At 30.5% G+C, this 16,030-nt stretch overlaps 2 protein-coding genes across 6 annotated transcripts in view; one reads left to right on the forward strand and one right to left on the reverse strand.

Annotated features, from left to right (window-relative positions):
* Positions 1-9,873, forward strand: part of LOC145189935 (protocadherin Fat 4-like) — a 36,304-nt gene extending 26,431 nt beyond the window's left edge. For all 4 annotated transcript variants that reach the window (XM_090090528.1, XM_090090526.1, XM_090090527.1 and 1 more), the window contains 15 exons: positions 170-434; positions 557-824; positions 1,126-1,300; positions 1,472-2,006; positions 2,367-2,571; positions 2,675-2,885; positions 2,999-3,121; positions 3,266-3,340; positions 5,274-5,447; positions 5,608-5,799; positions 5,942-6,092; positions 6,203-6,327; positions 6,415-6,685; positions 7,427-7,662; positions 7,760-9,873. In XM_090090528.1, the coding sequence (XP_089946654.1) occupies positions 170-434; positions 557-824; positions 1,126-1,300; positions 1,472-2,006; positions 2,367-2,571; positions 2,675-2,885; positions 2,999-3,121; positions 3,266-3,340; positions 5,274-5,447; positions 5,608-5,799; positions 5,942-6,092; positions 6,203-6,327; positions 6,415-6,685; positions 7,427-7,662; positions 7,760-9,820 (5,067 nt within the window). In that variant the 3' untranslated portion in view covers positions 9,821-9,873. The remainder of the gene's footprint in view (positions 1-169; positions 435-556; positions 825-1,125; positions 1,301-1,471; positions 2,007-2,366; positions 2,572-2,674; positions 2,886-2,998; positions 3,122-3,265; positions 3,341-5,273; positions 5,448-5,607; positions 5,800-5,941; positions 6,093-6,202; positions 6,328-6,414; positions 6,686-7,426; positions 7,663-7,759) is intronic.
* A 1,222-nt stretch (positions 9,874-11,095) lies between these two features.
* LOC145190047 (uncharacterized) lies at positions 11,096-15,560 on the reverse strand. 2 transcript variants are annotated; one of them, XM_090090536.1, is made up of 9 exons: positions 15,077-15,560; positions 14,890-14,987; positions 13,962-14,030; positions 13,794-13,852; positions 13,132-13,325; positions 12,854-12,980; positions 12,442-12,560; positions 12,059-12,350; positions 11,096-11,947 (listed from the first exon to the last, which is right to left on the reverse strand). In XM_090090536.1, the coding sequence occupies exons 5-9, from the start codon at positions 13,270-13,272 to the stop codon at positions 11,427-11,429; spliced, it is 1,200 nt and encodes a 399-aa protein (XP_089946662.1). In that variant the 5' UTR covers positions 13,273-13,325; positions 13,794-13,852; positions 13,962-14,030; positions 14,890-14,987; positions 15,077-15,560; the 3' UTR covers positions 11,096-11,426. The 2 variants fall into 2 exon arrangements, with proteins under 2 accessions (XP_089946662.1, XP_079922926.2); XM_080066800.2 differs by lacking the exons at positions 14,890-14,987; positions 15,077-15,560 and having other exon boundaries at positions 13,962-14,325.
* Positions 15,561-16,030: the final 470 nt, after the last annotated feature.

The following is a 16,030-nucleotide window of genomic DNA, read 5'->3' on the forward strand; positions in this document are numbered from 1 at the left end:
TTTTTTTATTCCTAATAAATGAAATCTGTTTGAAATAAAATAGATAAACTAGTTATTTGCTTACAAAATTGCAGAAAAAAAATTAGTTTAAAATCTGTAAATAATTTTTATAACATAAATACAATCCAAATTATGAGTTTTTAGAATGTCTTTTTGGTTTTCATTATAGATTGAAAAATTTTTCATGATATATGTTGAAAATAAAAATGAAGCCCCTGTTAAGCTACGCATTATTAACAAAAATACATCAGAAAATTTTCCCCTTGACCTTCTGCAGGTTTCTGAAAATTTGCCTGTAGCTACTCTTATTGGTACTTTGGAAATCATATACAATGGTTCAATTCAAAATCTGAAACTTGAACTTTTGGATAATACAGATAAACTTAGAATTGACACAGCTGCAGTTTGTCTAATTACTAATCAAAGAGCTGATGGTATGTTTTCTAATCAAGTTTTTTCTCATCTTTGTCAGTTTTTCTATTAAGTCTAAGAATACATTGTTTATCCTCTGAAGGTCCATCATCAAGAATTTGATTGTTGGAAATTTTATCTTTAGGGTCAATCACAATTTGTAATGCAACAATAGTAACTAGTGCTATCTTGAATTTTGAAGAGACCCCTTCTATTAAATTTACTTTATATTTGCAAGACCCATTTAACTTGACCTATTTCCAAACATATGAGCTAAAAGTAGTTGATCAAAATGATAAGCCAACAGATATCACAATAGAACAGAAACATATTGCGTTTGTAAAGGAAAACAGCCCTAATGAAGCCATAGGAATATTAGAAACAACTGATGAAGACTTTAATCAAAATCATAAGTAAGTCAAATGATTTCTTTTTGGTTTTTTTAAGTTTTTGTTAACAAAATAACAAAACTAGAATTTTTGAAAATATAATTTTTAGAAGTCTTACTTCTAAAAGTTATAGTTTCATGCAAAGTCGCTGTAAATAATTATATGCTAGTAAAAATAATATTTTTAAAATAAAAAAATTTGAAATTATTTTTTTATTAGTAAGAATAAAATCCTAAAAGAATGAATAAAAGAACATGAATCAAAGATAATATTTTTTATCAAATTATATTTTATCAATCCTCTGTAATGTTTTTTTTTTTTTTAGTTATTCTATAGAAAATAATTATCATTTTGTGATTAAATCAAACTCTAAAGAATCATGGTTATATACGTCATTTGTTTCACTTGACTATGAAGAGTCACAAATTCAGAATATCACCATTAAGTCTACAGATTATGGTAATCCTAGTTTAAGTTTTGAGCAGCAGATTATTATCCAGGTAAAAATAAATAATTTAAAAATAATTTGCATTTATGTTTGTTAAAATTTATTTATACTTTTTGCATATTACAATCATTATAGTATGTAAAAAGACCAATTAGTAAGTAATGATGATGTTGAGGCATTGTATAGATGAGAGATTTAATTTCACTTTAGAATATTCTTATAGGTTCTCGATGTCAATGAAGCTCCAACAGACATTATTCTCAGCAACTTAGTAGTAGCTGAGAACTCACCACTTAACTCACATATTGGCATTATTTCAGTTGTTGATCCTGATACTTTATCTAACCAATCACATAATTGTTCTCTTGATGGTTTCAGGCTTAAAATACAGAACATGTTGCTTTCTACAAATTCTCAGTTTGATTATGAAGTCTCACCCAATGAGACTATAAACTTGATTTGTACAGATAATGGAGAACCAGCAAAAAGTTTTAGAAAATCATTTACAATAATTATTGAAGATGTAAATGAAGCTCCTACAGATATCTCGATGACAAACCGAATTATTCCAGAGAACTTAGATAATTATGAGATTGGAAAGTTTGTTGTTTCTGATCCAGATCTTGGAGATTCACACAATATTACACTGGTTGGAGAATATTTTGAGATTTCTGGTAATCGCATTTTAGCCTCTCGCCCTTTAAATTATGAAGATAAATCTGTTTATTCAATAAATGTGACTGCCACAGACAGCAAAGGTCAAAATTTTATTTTTTGATTTTAGATATAAAAAGTAAAATTTTTAAAATATTTATTTTGACTGAAGCCACTTAATATTATTATTTTTTTAACAATGTTAAAGTTCAAATATATCCCTAGGCTGATAAAGCTAATAAAAAAATCATTAAAAAAAAATATACAAAGCTGTTTTAGAAAATGTATATTCATCATAAATAAAAAATTTTCAAAACTATAAAACAGATTAAAATAAGGTTTTTAAAATGATTACAGAAAGTAATTTAAGAAATTATTACTTTTCCTTTTTATAATAAAATGTTTATTTAAAAAGAAAAAAGGTTTAAAATTATATTTGACGTTTTATATTTAATAAACTATAGGCCTATCAGTTGAGAAATCATTCAAGATATTTGTAGAAGATCGCAATGATCCACCATCAGGGATCAATTGTTCCTTCACTAGCATTTCAGAAACTTCTCTTCCTGGAATTGATATTGGTTTTTGTAATGCTGTTGATGAAGACAAATCTCAAAAGCATACTTTTTCAATAACTTATATTTTTGCATCAGGATTGTTAGAACATGTGTATGTTGTTTCTACAAATTCACTACTTTCTGTGTATAAAAGATTTGTGCTTAATAGATAACTTTCATTGATTTTATTTGTGAAATGTTCTTTGTTTACTTAGAAAAGTATCTCCCACCTTGTTCAAAATTGATCAAACAAGTGGTGTACTGGTTTTAGGAGATAAATTAAGCTATAATTATTCTTCTAACTACACTATAACCATCAATGTTACTGATGATGGAATTCCAGAATTGAGCATTGAAAATAATGTTACAATTTTCGTAGGTGATCTTTTGCATGCACCCACAGATATTCTGCTATCTTCAACTAATGTTAGTAATTATTTTTTGTTATTATTTATTTAGTTGATGGTATTAATAAATTAGCTTTACTAATGTTTAATATCTTTTCAACTTTTGAAAAGATTTAACTTTCTTCTTTTTAGGTGTATGAAAATAGTCCAGTGGGAACACTGATTGGTAATATAAATGTTATTGACCCTGATAATATTGCAACTGACCAATCAACACATTTTTGTGAATGCTTTGAAAAAAATGAGATGTTTGAGGTTTGTTTACAAGATATAAAATGTTGTTGTTAAGGTGGTGTATTAATTCTCTTTCCTACTAACTTTAGCCTCAATTTTATAAATTAAAGATACATGAATGGTTTAATAAATTGATACTGCTAATGAAATTAATGAACTTTATAGGTAAATGATGACCATCAGTTGGTTGTAAAGTTTGCAAGTTTAGATTTTGAAACTATATCATTCTATGAAGTTAACGTAAGTTGTCTAGTATTTACTAAAACTGATTTTTTCTTATATTCTACTCTTATTCAGTTATAATGTACACAATGGCGCTGGTAAATTAGGACAAACTCTTTTGTCTAATAGATTAAATACAAAAATGGATTTAGATCGGTATGTGATATTGATTAACTTATGTCTTATCTTTCATAATCTGCAGTAATCTCATAATCTGCAGCTAAAACCATAAAAACCACATAACCATGTTAAAGCAGTCATAGAAAACCTGCGAATGAATTCCTATGCCATGAGAACTGAGCAGCTCTCATGGCATAGAAATTCGTATGAAGGATACATGCAAGGTAAAAGCTGCCAAACTGCTATAAGACTCATGAACAAGACTTCTCTTTTGACAAGAAGTTTTTGACATACTTCTTCAAGTGTGTCAAAGCAAACAGCCGGATCAAATTTTAGAGGAAGGACTTTAAGGCAAACTGAAAGGGATATTGGTGTAGTTGAGTCAGAGGTCAACAAAGTCCCCCACAATACCATAAATGCTATCAAGATAGTTGTTGTTAATGTAATGAGTATTATGAACAAAATCTGGTGAAAAATTCAGAAAAATGCCACAGGCCATAATCAAGGCCTGTGCTACACTCTGGTCCTATTTACAAGTCATAATGGCTGCTGATAATGATAATATTGAGTAATCGGTAAAATAATTATAGTGCCTTTGTTTCACATGTTTTATAAAATGATGTTTTTACTTCACGATGAATTAGTCCTAAATAACTGGCGCCTGATGTATAGCAGTTTGTATCCTGATATTTCCAGACAGGCTATTTTATTATATGGTCTTATTACAGGCTATTTATTTTGTGGTCTCTGCATGATAAAAACATTGCTCTTGCCTTTATCTCTCAGATGTGCTCATCATTGCTCTCATGACTTCATGTAATTGCAAGTGAAAATTATACCTGTCCTTGTAACAGTTTTAATCCTATTTAGTTTGCTCCCTTTTTTTAACCTCGAGATGTTCTTAAATTTAGCTGTACATTTTTGCTGGCATAAACGTGTTGTGTAATGGTAATGTTGGTTAGACGATAAGCATCATATTTCTGGCTTGTTTCTCTCTTGCTTGACCTATTTTTTATTTCTGGCAAGTTCCACAATCTTTCTCATATGCTCTTGAAATTTCCATGACTTTTCTAGAAAAAGTTATTTTCAAACAGGAAATACATAGTTGAACCCTTTGACCTTCTAAACAGATGGTCAGAAACAAAGATTTTAAAAGATATGTAACTTATAAAAGCTTTGTTTCTGCCCTCTTGGTCATCCTGATCCTTTCCTCAGATAACAATCAAAGAGCAAAAGATTTTTATCTGAATACTTGTTGACTATGAATTAGAATCTTGTTTTTAATAACCTCCTCCAAGTTGTTTATCAATGTGAGCATAAAGCCACAAACTGAGCAGAACTGAGTTGTGTTAGTTGTATTTCCAAAAATCATAGTTACTTCTAGCTTATGATTAAGATTAGTTGTTCTAAAGCAACTTGTTCAAATACAGACTGACTTGCAGAGTTATAAAGCCCAATCTTTGAAGTGCTTACTAAAGGCTGTAGGAATAATTCTATGGGATGCTCTTCTCTACTCTGTCACCTTGGAGGGGATACAGGGAGAACTCTTCAATAGGGTTTTGCATTGTTAGTAATAATTAAGTGATATTATTGCTACACTTGTTAAATTTCTTGTCTTGATTAGTGCAAATTGTTAGAAAATAAATAATAAAGTTATACTGTTGATGTAGTTATTATCATATTAGAATTATGATTAAAATATGTTTGTAATTAGATCATGTTTATCATTCATTTTTTCAGAGTTTTTTACAAATATTATTTTGGTTTTGATTCCAGAGAATTATTTTATTGAGGTTATACATCTCCAATTTTTATTTTTAACTACTTGCAGGTCTCTTGTTTTGATTTGGATTTTGAGAACAAGAGTATTTCTAGAATGTTTTTCATTCAAGTATTGAATCTCAATGAAGCTCCTTCAATTAGTTTAAAACCATCTTCAATAGATGAAAACAACAATCCTGGAAATGTGGTGGCTGTTTTCGATTGTAAAGATCCAGATAATGTGGTAAGGTTGAGAATATATTTTACATTTGAGTGCCTCTCTTTTTTTAATGTCATTGAATATGAAAAAAAACATAAACAGTTAACAACAGTTCAAATTGATAATAAATGCATTTTATGGTTTTAATAAGTAATATTTGAGATATTTTGTTTTCATTTATTAGAACTCAATGGTTGACAATCTGACTATCACGTCATTTAATTCATTTGGTAGTCCATTTATGTTAAAACCTCCATTTTATCTGGTGGCCGATATTACACTAGATTATGAGAAAGCTTCCCTCTATACAATTGAAGTGACAGTTGAAGATAACGGAGCACCTTCACTATCTTTGACTAAAAATATATCTATTTATGTAAGCTTTATTTTGTAATTTTACTTTTGCATCAAGACTTTGATAGGTTAAAATAAGTATAAAAAGTGGAATTTTTTAAAGAATTTTATTACATATATATTACTTGCACTTAGATCATTCAATTCATTATGTATGCTTGTAGATAATTGATTTGAATGACTCTCCTATATCCATATCACTGTCCTCAATATCATTCAATGAAAGCCTTCTTCCTGGAACAATTGTAGCTACTATCCTTGTTAAAGATCCTGATTCTTATCAAAATCATGTTTGCAAACTTCTGGATGATGCTAGTAAGTGTTTTTGCTTTTTTTAACTTTTTTGGTTGAATAATTGCAACTACATTTTGTGTATTGCGTATATATTTTCTAAAAGCCTTATTTATTGATTTTTCTATATTTAGATCTTTTCTCTATAAATGGATCAGTTGACCTAATGCTAACAGATAAGGTAGATTATGAAAGCTTTCAGTCAATTACCATCTTTGTAGAATGCATCGATAATGGTGTTCCACCACTTTCTATTAAGGTATGTTCCGCCACTTTCTATTAAGCTATATGTTACTAATAAAAGAAAGTAATTATTTGTAATTAACTGTTATTTGTAAATTTTTAGCAATCATTAACTTTTGACATTTTGGATTCCAACGATGCCCCATCAGCCATCAATTCCACTATTTATTCAGTCCCCGAAAATGCTGACTCAGATCAGTTGGTTGCTGAGCTTATCATTGAAGATCAAGACAAGTCGCAGTCGCACATATGTGAAGCTGTGGGACCAACTAAAGACTGGTATTACTTTACTAATGAAACAAGTAGAAAGATCTTCATGTTTTTGAATTCGGAGAGAGTAAAATTGAATTATGAAGTCAATCAAATAATCTCAGGTAACATAACACAGAATGGCATTATGAGCTTTTGTGTGTGTGTGTGTGCGTGCGTGCGTGCGTGCGCGCGCGCGCGTGTGTGTGTTTATACATTTTCAACTAAATATCTTTAATATTAACTTTTTTTTCGCCCCATTTCTGAGGCAAGCGTGTGAAAACACCTACAAATAAAACACAAGAAGAGAGAATGAACTTACTAACCAATTAAAGTAAATTAAATATATTACAGCTTGCTTTCGTCATATTGTCGATGGCGTTGCCTTGTTTTCTGCTTTTCATAGCTTGGATGTATGCTTAAGGTTATTATCTTGCTGAAAGATCAACAATTCTTAGATCGATAATTCTTAACCCATTAGAAAGAAAATTCTCTTGAAGAACTTTCATATATTCTTCTATGTGCTAACTTTCGTGTTCATTCCAGACAAACCATTTTTTTATGCCCAATGCGTTAAGCAAAGAGTTTTCACTGTTTGCTAGGACGACTTTCAAAGCTTATTAGCTTGCATCTAGGATTTTGTAAACTTTAGTTGAATGCTCTCAAGTCTACGGTCCTTCAGGAACATTGCTGAGTTGAGTAGATTCTGCATTTATTAGGCAACTAGCCGCAGAACTAATCGCAACAGCTAATCTTTCAAAAAGGAAAATATTGCTAGGTTTAAAAGAGCAATATGAAACTTTTGTATTTTCTAGAAACTTTGATTATTGCAGTCTTGAAAATATTGAATTTTTTTACTATTTCAGTTGATTTGGTTTGCCATGATAATGGTATACCATCATTAAGTATCGGCGATGTCTTTGAGTTTCCAGTTACTGACGTCAATGAACCATCAACAAGAGTAACAATACTAAATTCCACTTTGGTTTTTTTGGACGAGAATGCCATTGCTGGAACCGTGGTGGGTTGGTTAGAGTGTGATGATCCAGATGATGGAGAACCGGTCTACTTGCTACTGGATGACTCATCGAGGCAATTTAAAGTAAACTAATAAATATTTTACGATTTTATTTTTTTTATTTTTTATTTTTTTGTCATTATTCATTTTAATTATTTTCGTTTTTTTCCAATATAAATAGATTGAGCAGGGAAATCTTATAGTCCAAAATCTAACTGATTTCGACTTCGAATCTTCTGTATCAAATACAATTAATGTTTCAATTCAAGTTTCCGACACCTCGTTACATCCCGTCGTTTTTAATGGAACGCTACAAATAGTAGCTAATGACGTAAATGAGCCGCCTTTTGATCTTAGATTAGTTATCAATGGTTTAAAGAATGACACAGTTTCTATTTCTGAAAATACTAAAATTGGATCACTAATCGGACTACTATGGGCTAACAACCCTGAAGGTTCTAGACAAAACCTTATTTTTAGTCTTCTAAACTACGAGGACTATTTCCGTATTGATAATGATAGTTCATCCATGCCCAATCTTATATTAACAAAAAAATTAGATTCTAATACGATAAACATTTCCTTGCAAGTTCGCGACGATGGAAAGCCTTCTTGTTTTTTTACTGGCTACATTACCATTATAATTATCTCTTATGACCCTTGTATAAATAACACACTAAACTGTGTATCAAATTCAACATGTGGGGTAAGAAATAATAGTATAGCCGCGGAATGTTTGTGCTTTCCAGGGTTTGAAATGCAAGACGGTTCGTGCCAACAGATCGACGAATGTAAACCTAGCTGTGATTATTGCTTTGCTGGTGACAAAGAAATGTGTGAAAGTAAAAAAAAACCTCCCTGCTCACCCTGCTTTAAAAATAGTGTATGCACCGATCTTCATTTAAACTACTCATGTAAATGTGAAAGTGGTTTTACTGGTTTGGATTGCTCGATTGCTGTTGATGGGTGCGCTTCTCAACCGTGTTTTTTTAATTCTTCATGTGAAAATAAAGTTAATGGTTATTTATGTCACTGCCGCGATGGTTATTGGGGAGTTAATTGTGAAAAAGAAATAAACGAATGTGAAAATGAAACGTGTCGAAACGGAAAATGTATCGATCTGATTGATGGATTTGATTGCAGTTGTGCAGATAATTTTTATGGAATTTTTTGTGAACGCGATTCAAGAATGTGCAGTCCTGAAAAATGCTCTAATCAATTCGAATGTGTACCGCGAGATTCACAGATAATCCCTGAGAATGGTGTTTTATGCGTTCCTAAAGATCGAATAGCATCTGTCGTTTACTTGCAAAGTTTTGCTGTTTTGTCACCAAATACAGAAGTATCGCTTTGGAAATTACGTTTTGTAAGATTTTTGCGTGAGAAAGTTAAGATCTCTCGTCATTGGATCGATTCACAATCAAACAAAAAAGAGCCAAGTGAAGATTATTCAATAGATGATTCTGAGATACTTTATTACGGAGTTTTTGACGATCGAAACAAAACAACTACATTTAACGTTTCTAGCACAAATAAATCTCAAACGATGGTGCGTTTTTTCGCAGTCGTTGGAGACGAAGTTCTTCCCGTAAACGTGTTACTATTTTCTATAAACAAAACATGCGAAAAGTTTTACAGCAAATGCTCTAAGTATGATAAAAAATTTGGGTGTAGGCTTTGTAATGACATTAGCGAATTTTTGTCACACAATCATGTATTAATCATACCTCCTGTTGAAAGCTCAATAGGCGATTCGAAGAAAAGTTCGAGTAATTTTACGTTGATGACCGTGATACTTTTTTTTGCAGTCTGTTTGGCGTGCATTCTTGTCATTTTTGGAATTGTAATTTTTAGGTGCCGGCGAAAAACTAAAAAATCTCGCTCTGATAAAAAATTAACTTATTCTGATTTTCCCATGCCTGTTACTATTCCAGAGCCGAGTAAAGAATGTCATAGAATAAACAATCTTTATGAAACATCCATGAATATTCCGGTTAAACGCAGTTCAAGTGATATATGCACCCATAATGATGAAATTTCAAACGATGAACCTTGCTCTGAGAGCATAAATCCTTTATACGGGTTGCCAGAAACACATTACTTAAAAGACAGTAAGAACCATCAATTATATTATTCTATTTCTTTACTTGAAGAAAACTCTTCCCCTAAAACAAAAGCATCAGCTTACAGCAATCTTCTTTATGATGTGTTGCCAACCGACGACAGTTCATACGAAGATTAGTTTCGTATCGCATAACTTTTTTTGATTTCTATTTTTGAAGCACTTTTCTACCTATATATATATATATATATATATATATATATATATATATATATATATATATATATATATATATATATATATATATATATATATATATATATATATATTCTTTGAATGTAACTTTCTTATTTTTGTAATTTTCTATACTTCATTCAGAGATATAAATATGAATAAATATATTTTATATAGAAATATATTTTCTTATCACAGAAGGAAAAGTATCATAAGAACCAGTCGTCATCTACAAGGGAGTTTTTTCTGATAAAAAAAACTCAAGTCTTAAAGAAACTTGTAAATTCGGTAATAAATTATTCATAAGCGTTGTTCATCTCACCTGTTCTCAAATTTTAAGTTAAAGCAACGCGAAATGGTCTTGAAATATCTTGCGTTTTTCTAAATATGGCAATTCTACAAGAAGGATTGATTTAAGTAGTACAAATTGGAAAAAATACAACTTCTGTCGGTTATTGATGCCGTTACAGAAAGCAAAGATATCGCAAGCACATTAAATGCGTAATTGATAGTAATTAAATGTTACCATAGTAATTTCGAATTAGAACGTGAATCTAGAATGTTTGATTCTTTCAATATTGCTGTAAAGAACGAACTTAATTTTACTTAAATTCGCCACACAAATCAAAACTATTTTTTAAAACTACATTTATCTTTGGAATTAAAAGCGGCTAAGTCTCTACTTTTTAAAAACAGCTTTTGTGACCTTTCCGATTATTTTTTTATTTAAATTACAAAATTAAATATTTAGCCTCGTCATGATAAAAATAAAAGCTGCATTATGACCGACATCAAAACCTATATTTATAAAATTAACTTTAAAATCTAAAGGAACTATCCTTGCAAGGAAATACCTATCTTTTAAATCTGGTGGTCAAATTCAAACTTAACTCTCTTGTTGAGAATGGATTCGATACAAAACTATGGAAATTTACAATATTGATCGGGGGGGGGGGGGGTTAACTTCAATTAAGAAGTCATTAATTTAGTTAATTGATACTGGCAATTTAATACTATGAAGTGATAGAACCAATGTGAGAAATGCCGGAAGTGATTTTCCTGAACAAACTTTTACACTTCATCTTTATTACATCTCAAATCATATCTTTTACGGCAGTCAAATTTTTTGCTGACAAAAACTGAACGATTTGAAAAAATCTAGACGTAAAAAGCAACAATTGAACTTAACGATGAGTCTCTGAAAGGAAATAACTCTAATAATACCCCCGTAACAAAATATATCAAAATAACTACTGAGAACTTCATACAAGGTGTTCGCATTTGTTGCACGCGTATAACTTACCGCACCAGTAAGTATAAATATAGTTGAATTCAATGTTTGATATGAAAATAAAGCGTAACAAAAAAAATATCAATAGTTCTATCTTAAGAACTTTTAACAGACGTTTTGCATTTTACCACCGAAATATCTTTATTAGACTTTTTGTTAAGCGCACGAAGAAATAGAAATGAACAACTTTATCACAGATTAGTCTATTCGCTATTGCGGAAGATTGTTTTCATTCTGATCATTAAGGTGGCTTAATTCTAGTCAAACGTGGCTTTTCAATTTCGAAAGATCGTCAAAGCCGGGTGGGGGAGAATCGCAAGGAATCGTACCTGTTGCGTTGTATTTTTCAAGACGCAACTTCAGAATTATTTCGGAATAAAGCGGCAAATTTCGTTTTCTTATAAATTCCAAGTACTCACATTCACGTAATGATAAAACTTTGTAAAGCTTCCTGGCGGATGACCCTCGAAAAACCACAAACATAACGGTTAGTATGTGACCAAACAGAAGTATGATAAGGCCGATAATTGAAATAGCTATGCCCAGCACCAGTAAAAACCAAACTACTATTAAGCAATACTGATAAAGAATGTTTTGCGACATCTCACAGAGGAATCGATGATGATCGGCACTCGACGTCCTTATGTCTTTAGATGATTCATAAAGTTCACAATATCCAAAAGGAGGCAATAATTCATTACCAGGCTTCGGGAAGCTGCGCGCACCCATGTAGTCATGGGCGATGGAATTAGGAAGTTTAGACCAAAGAACCCATTCTGATCCTAAATATCAATCAATAAATAGAAACAACCCATGTTTGATTAAAAAGACTAATAATAGTAATTCACTTTTTAAAAAAAAAATTACACCTTGAACATAAAGAAATAATTTACCGTAGTTTTTGAACTTCCCCAAAAATATTTTATCGGTCATTATAAACGAAATCAGGTTCACACACAAGTAAGAGATTTTGATGACGTAATTATACAGAACCCGCAACCGAAGTCGAGATATGGGACTGGTTTTCCTATTGAAATAACTATTTAAAATAGAGTCAGCTGTGGAACCGTTGGACTTCATTGTCTTCCTTAAACTTATCAGATCATCGTTGGCGAACAAGTGCAAAACGTATGGCAGATAGAAACTTAACGCCATCGCGCCAATATAAAAAGGAAACCACTGATACTAAACAAAAAAAGAAAAGTAAGTATTAAGTTTTGTAGATTTCAGGTCAATTCGAAAGATCTAGATGAAACTCAGTTGAAGTTGTACTAACTTGCAAAAAGAATGTTTTTGTCAATGGCTTGCAACCACTGACAGGCTTCGAATTGTAAACGACAGAACAGAGTTTTCCGTTGTCATATAAACCATCGAAATCAATATCTTTAGGAAGTCCTAAAAAACGCTAGTGAATATAAGTTAATTTGAAACAAATGTATACTTGAGCTTACAGGATGATTATTATCTGCTCTCATAAAGGTCATTTGCGCTATAGATGTACTGTGTTCTGCACATAAACTCCATGACATACAAAACTACAATTTAGAGCAAAAAAGAAATAGCATTTGCTAAAAGAAAGCGTTACTTATATGGTTAACATTTTTTATTTAAATGGTTTCCAAAGAAAAAAATAAAATGCGCTAAAAAACAAACTAAGGAAAGAATTCTTTATCACACTTGTTACTTACCATAATAACCCACGTCAGGACGATCTTTGAGTTCATTGAAAATGAATACTCCTTGTATCCAACATGCCGATGAAGCAAAACTTGAACTCACCCCGGCATTAGGAGGTACAAGACAATGTACAGAATCCTAAAAACAGTTTTAGGTGAAAACCAAAATAAAATAAGAGGAGAATAAACTAAAAAAAGACAAATTTTAACATCCGCAATGTATTGATAAATGTAGTTGCTTATTATACTGCCAATAGTGTTTGAAAACAATTTTAGAAAATCCTTTATACCTTAAACCAGTTAATACACATAACGGAAGAGCAGACCAACAAGAGCTTCATAACGAGAATCCGATTAAATTGATCGGTAAAAGTATCAGATCGATGTTTAATCTTTATCGATAGAAGGTTTTTTATTTCCCCAGTTATCATTTTGAGGAGAAAATAGTTTTAAACAATCTTTTATTTCCTTTTATATACTTTTTCTATAAGCAAAATCAAGAAATTCAAGATAGAATAGACTTAAATATTTGATAAATTGCTCATAAAAATAATGATATACTCAAGAAAAGATAGCTTGCATTCAATATTGATAAATCTATGCTGTAAACCGATGTTTTTAATAAAAGACATGATCAGTGCTGCTTAACTGTTTAAATCAGTTTAAATTACAAAACTTATTCACGTCCAATAAAGATTTTTTATTAACAATTTTAAAACTTGACTTTTGCGCCTTTTTTTTTTTTTTTTTTCTTTTTAGTCGAGCGCTATATTCGAAAATCTCTTTCACGCGGTAACGCAGCGTGATAAAAACCCAGACCAAAATTTAAAAAATTTAGAAAAAAAAAACATAAAACCGTATGTTTGAAAATGATTACACCCAAATAAATTAGAATCTCTGCGGTTCACTTTAGTATGCGAAAAATTAAGTTTTAAAAATAATATAAACTTACTTTTACTGTAAAATCTTTAGGCCACTATATTAATCCACAGAGATTCTTCAACATGAAATCTAAAACGTGACAAAAAAAAAAAACCTTGAAGTTTTTAATACTTCAGCTTGCCACCATAATCATTCTTAGTACTGTAAAAGTCAGAGTTTCACATTTCCATATCCTAACCTCTTTCATATTGCATCAGAAAGTTCACCGTAAATTACTTGATGTACATACGACACGCACCATTGATCGCTGAAAGAGACACATGCTAATTTCAAAAGACGGGTGTTTTTCTTCTAACAAATTATTTGAAGCTATTTTATCCCATTGTGTAATTATAACCGCTTTAACAAGGGAGCACGTTTTTGAAACACAATCAGATTTTTCTCTCTTATTTTATTTCTTTTCTTCAAATAAAAGTTTATTTGCTAAGAAAATGAATATTTTTCAAGGAAGATTCTGGAATATTTCTTTCATTTATTCTTTATCTATTTTAAAATGTGTTCAATGTAACCTCCTTGATCAGTTGAACTTTTTACAAGTAAATATTTAAAACTTCGTTTTGTAAGGCTCAATGTAGAAGTTGCGAGTTATTGCCCTCTACACTATTACCTCCACTAACCACGCGATTTCATCTCAACCTTAGCTTCTGCTTATCCTATTACTGGTAGCCGTTACAAATCGAAACAATTGTTAAATCTTGTTCGATATCTTGACAAGTCGTTCCCGCCTATCGCCGGACTTTATGTACTTACTAAACATCACTTAAAAAATTTTAAACCTTTTTTTCCGCTAGTTCTAAAATTGCCGATATTTAATAAAAATAGCTAAATGAATTTAAATCACTTTTTATGAGTGAAATCGTGATTAATCATCATTTAATCTACCATTTTCAATTGCACAGAAATGTGATTCATAAATGATTTTGTCTTTGGTAGCCTCTTGTAGAAATTAATACTATATTCGGCAAAATTAATTTTTTCTTATAGAAAAATTTTTATATCTAAAAATTTTTCTATAAGTAAAAATTTTAAGTAATTTTTACTTATAGAAAAATTTAAAAACTTTCTTTCAACGTTTAAAATGGGAGATAGAACAAAATAATTCTAACCTGACGAATTGGCATGATTGGTCTGTTTATTTAACTACAAGAGTCTTCATTTGATGTTGCAGCGTCACAACCGCCGAAATGTGCGCCCTTTTTCTGAACTTGAAAGGATTTTTTTTAAAACTTGGTAAGTAATAGAGCGATTAGGGTTTTAGATTGTATTTAGCATCCTAAATTTAACGAAAATTACCTGTCAAGATAAAGGGGAGGATTTAGGTGACAACCAATGGATTTGAGTTAACCTTACAAATTGCAAAATCTTGCCTTTTTAAAAGTCAATAAAAAAAATTAATCAAACGATATAATCATCAATCGGCAAAGTATCAATTAAAATTTTATCGAGATGATAATTGATAAAAATTGATTAACCGAACTATTAAAAAAAAAATGTGATCAATGAGACTTAATATCATGACATTATTTTCTAAAAATTTAGAAAAAAATATTTTTTAACACAAACAGTAACTGATCATTTTTGTAGGTGATGTAGAGGATGATTCAGTGATCCTCTTCATTAGATTGAGCCTGTGATTGACTCTCTGTATCTTCTTCCTTGTCTGCATCTTTATCATCTTTTAAGTTTCCATTTTGGATGGTTAGCGGGAGTTCAAACACGAACCGAATCATTTTTTATACCTATAAACCATCTTTTATTATATCTTTTTATGGCAACTAAAAGATTTCCTTAATTTATAAAATTTATTCTTCATTCATATGTAATATATACATTCTTTTAATTCATTTTATGTCAAGTTATAATTTATAGAAGATAAAAATTTTTTTTTTTTTTCGATAATATCCAATTCGAGTCGCCATGCATAATATACAATTTTATATCAGATATAAAATTGTATATACACGGTGACTCGAATTGAATATTATCGAACTGGATATGATTTAAATCTTGTTAAAATTTCCTGAACACTGTTTCAAATTGGTAAAAATCAACTCGATAAGCTGCTTGAATAGTGAAATTAAAAAAGTTTTTTTTTTTTTTCGAAGGAATTATACAGAAGTCTGTAGTTAACACGTTATTACTTATTAAAAACCGAAAAAGTAAACCCCGATGTTTAGATTCGTGTTTTTCCTGTCCAAAAGGAACACCGGAAATACCTAGCCGATTAGTTGTTCCGAAAAATATCAT

This window comes from Hydra viridissima, unplaced genomic scaffold (genome assembly GCF_058129835.1).
Source record: "Hydra viridissima isolate aposymbiotic clone 2 unplaced genomic scaffold, HvirCarnegie_v1 scaffold_6, whole genome shotgun sequence".
Taxonomy (NCBI): Eukaryota; Metazoa; Cnidaria; class Hydrozoa; order Anthoathecata; family Hydridae; genus Hydra; species Hydra viridissima.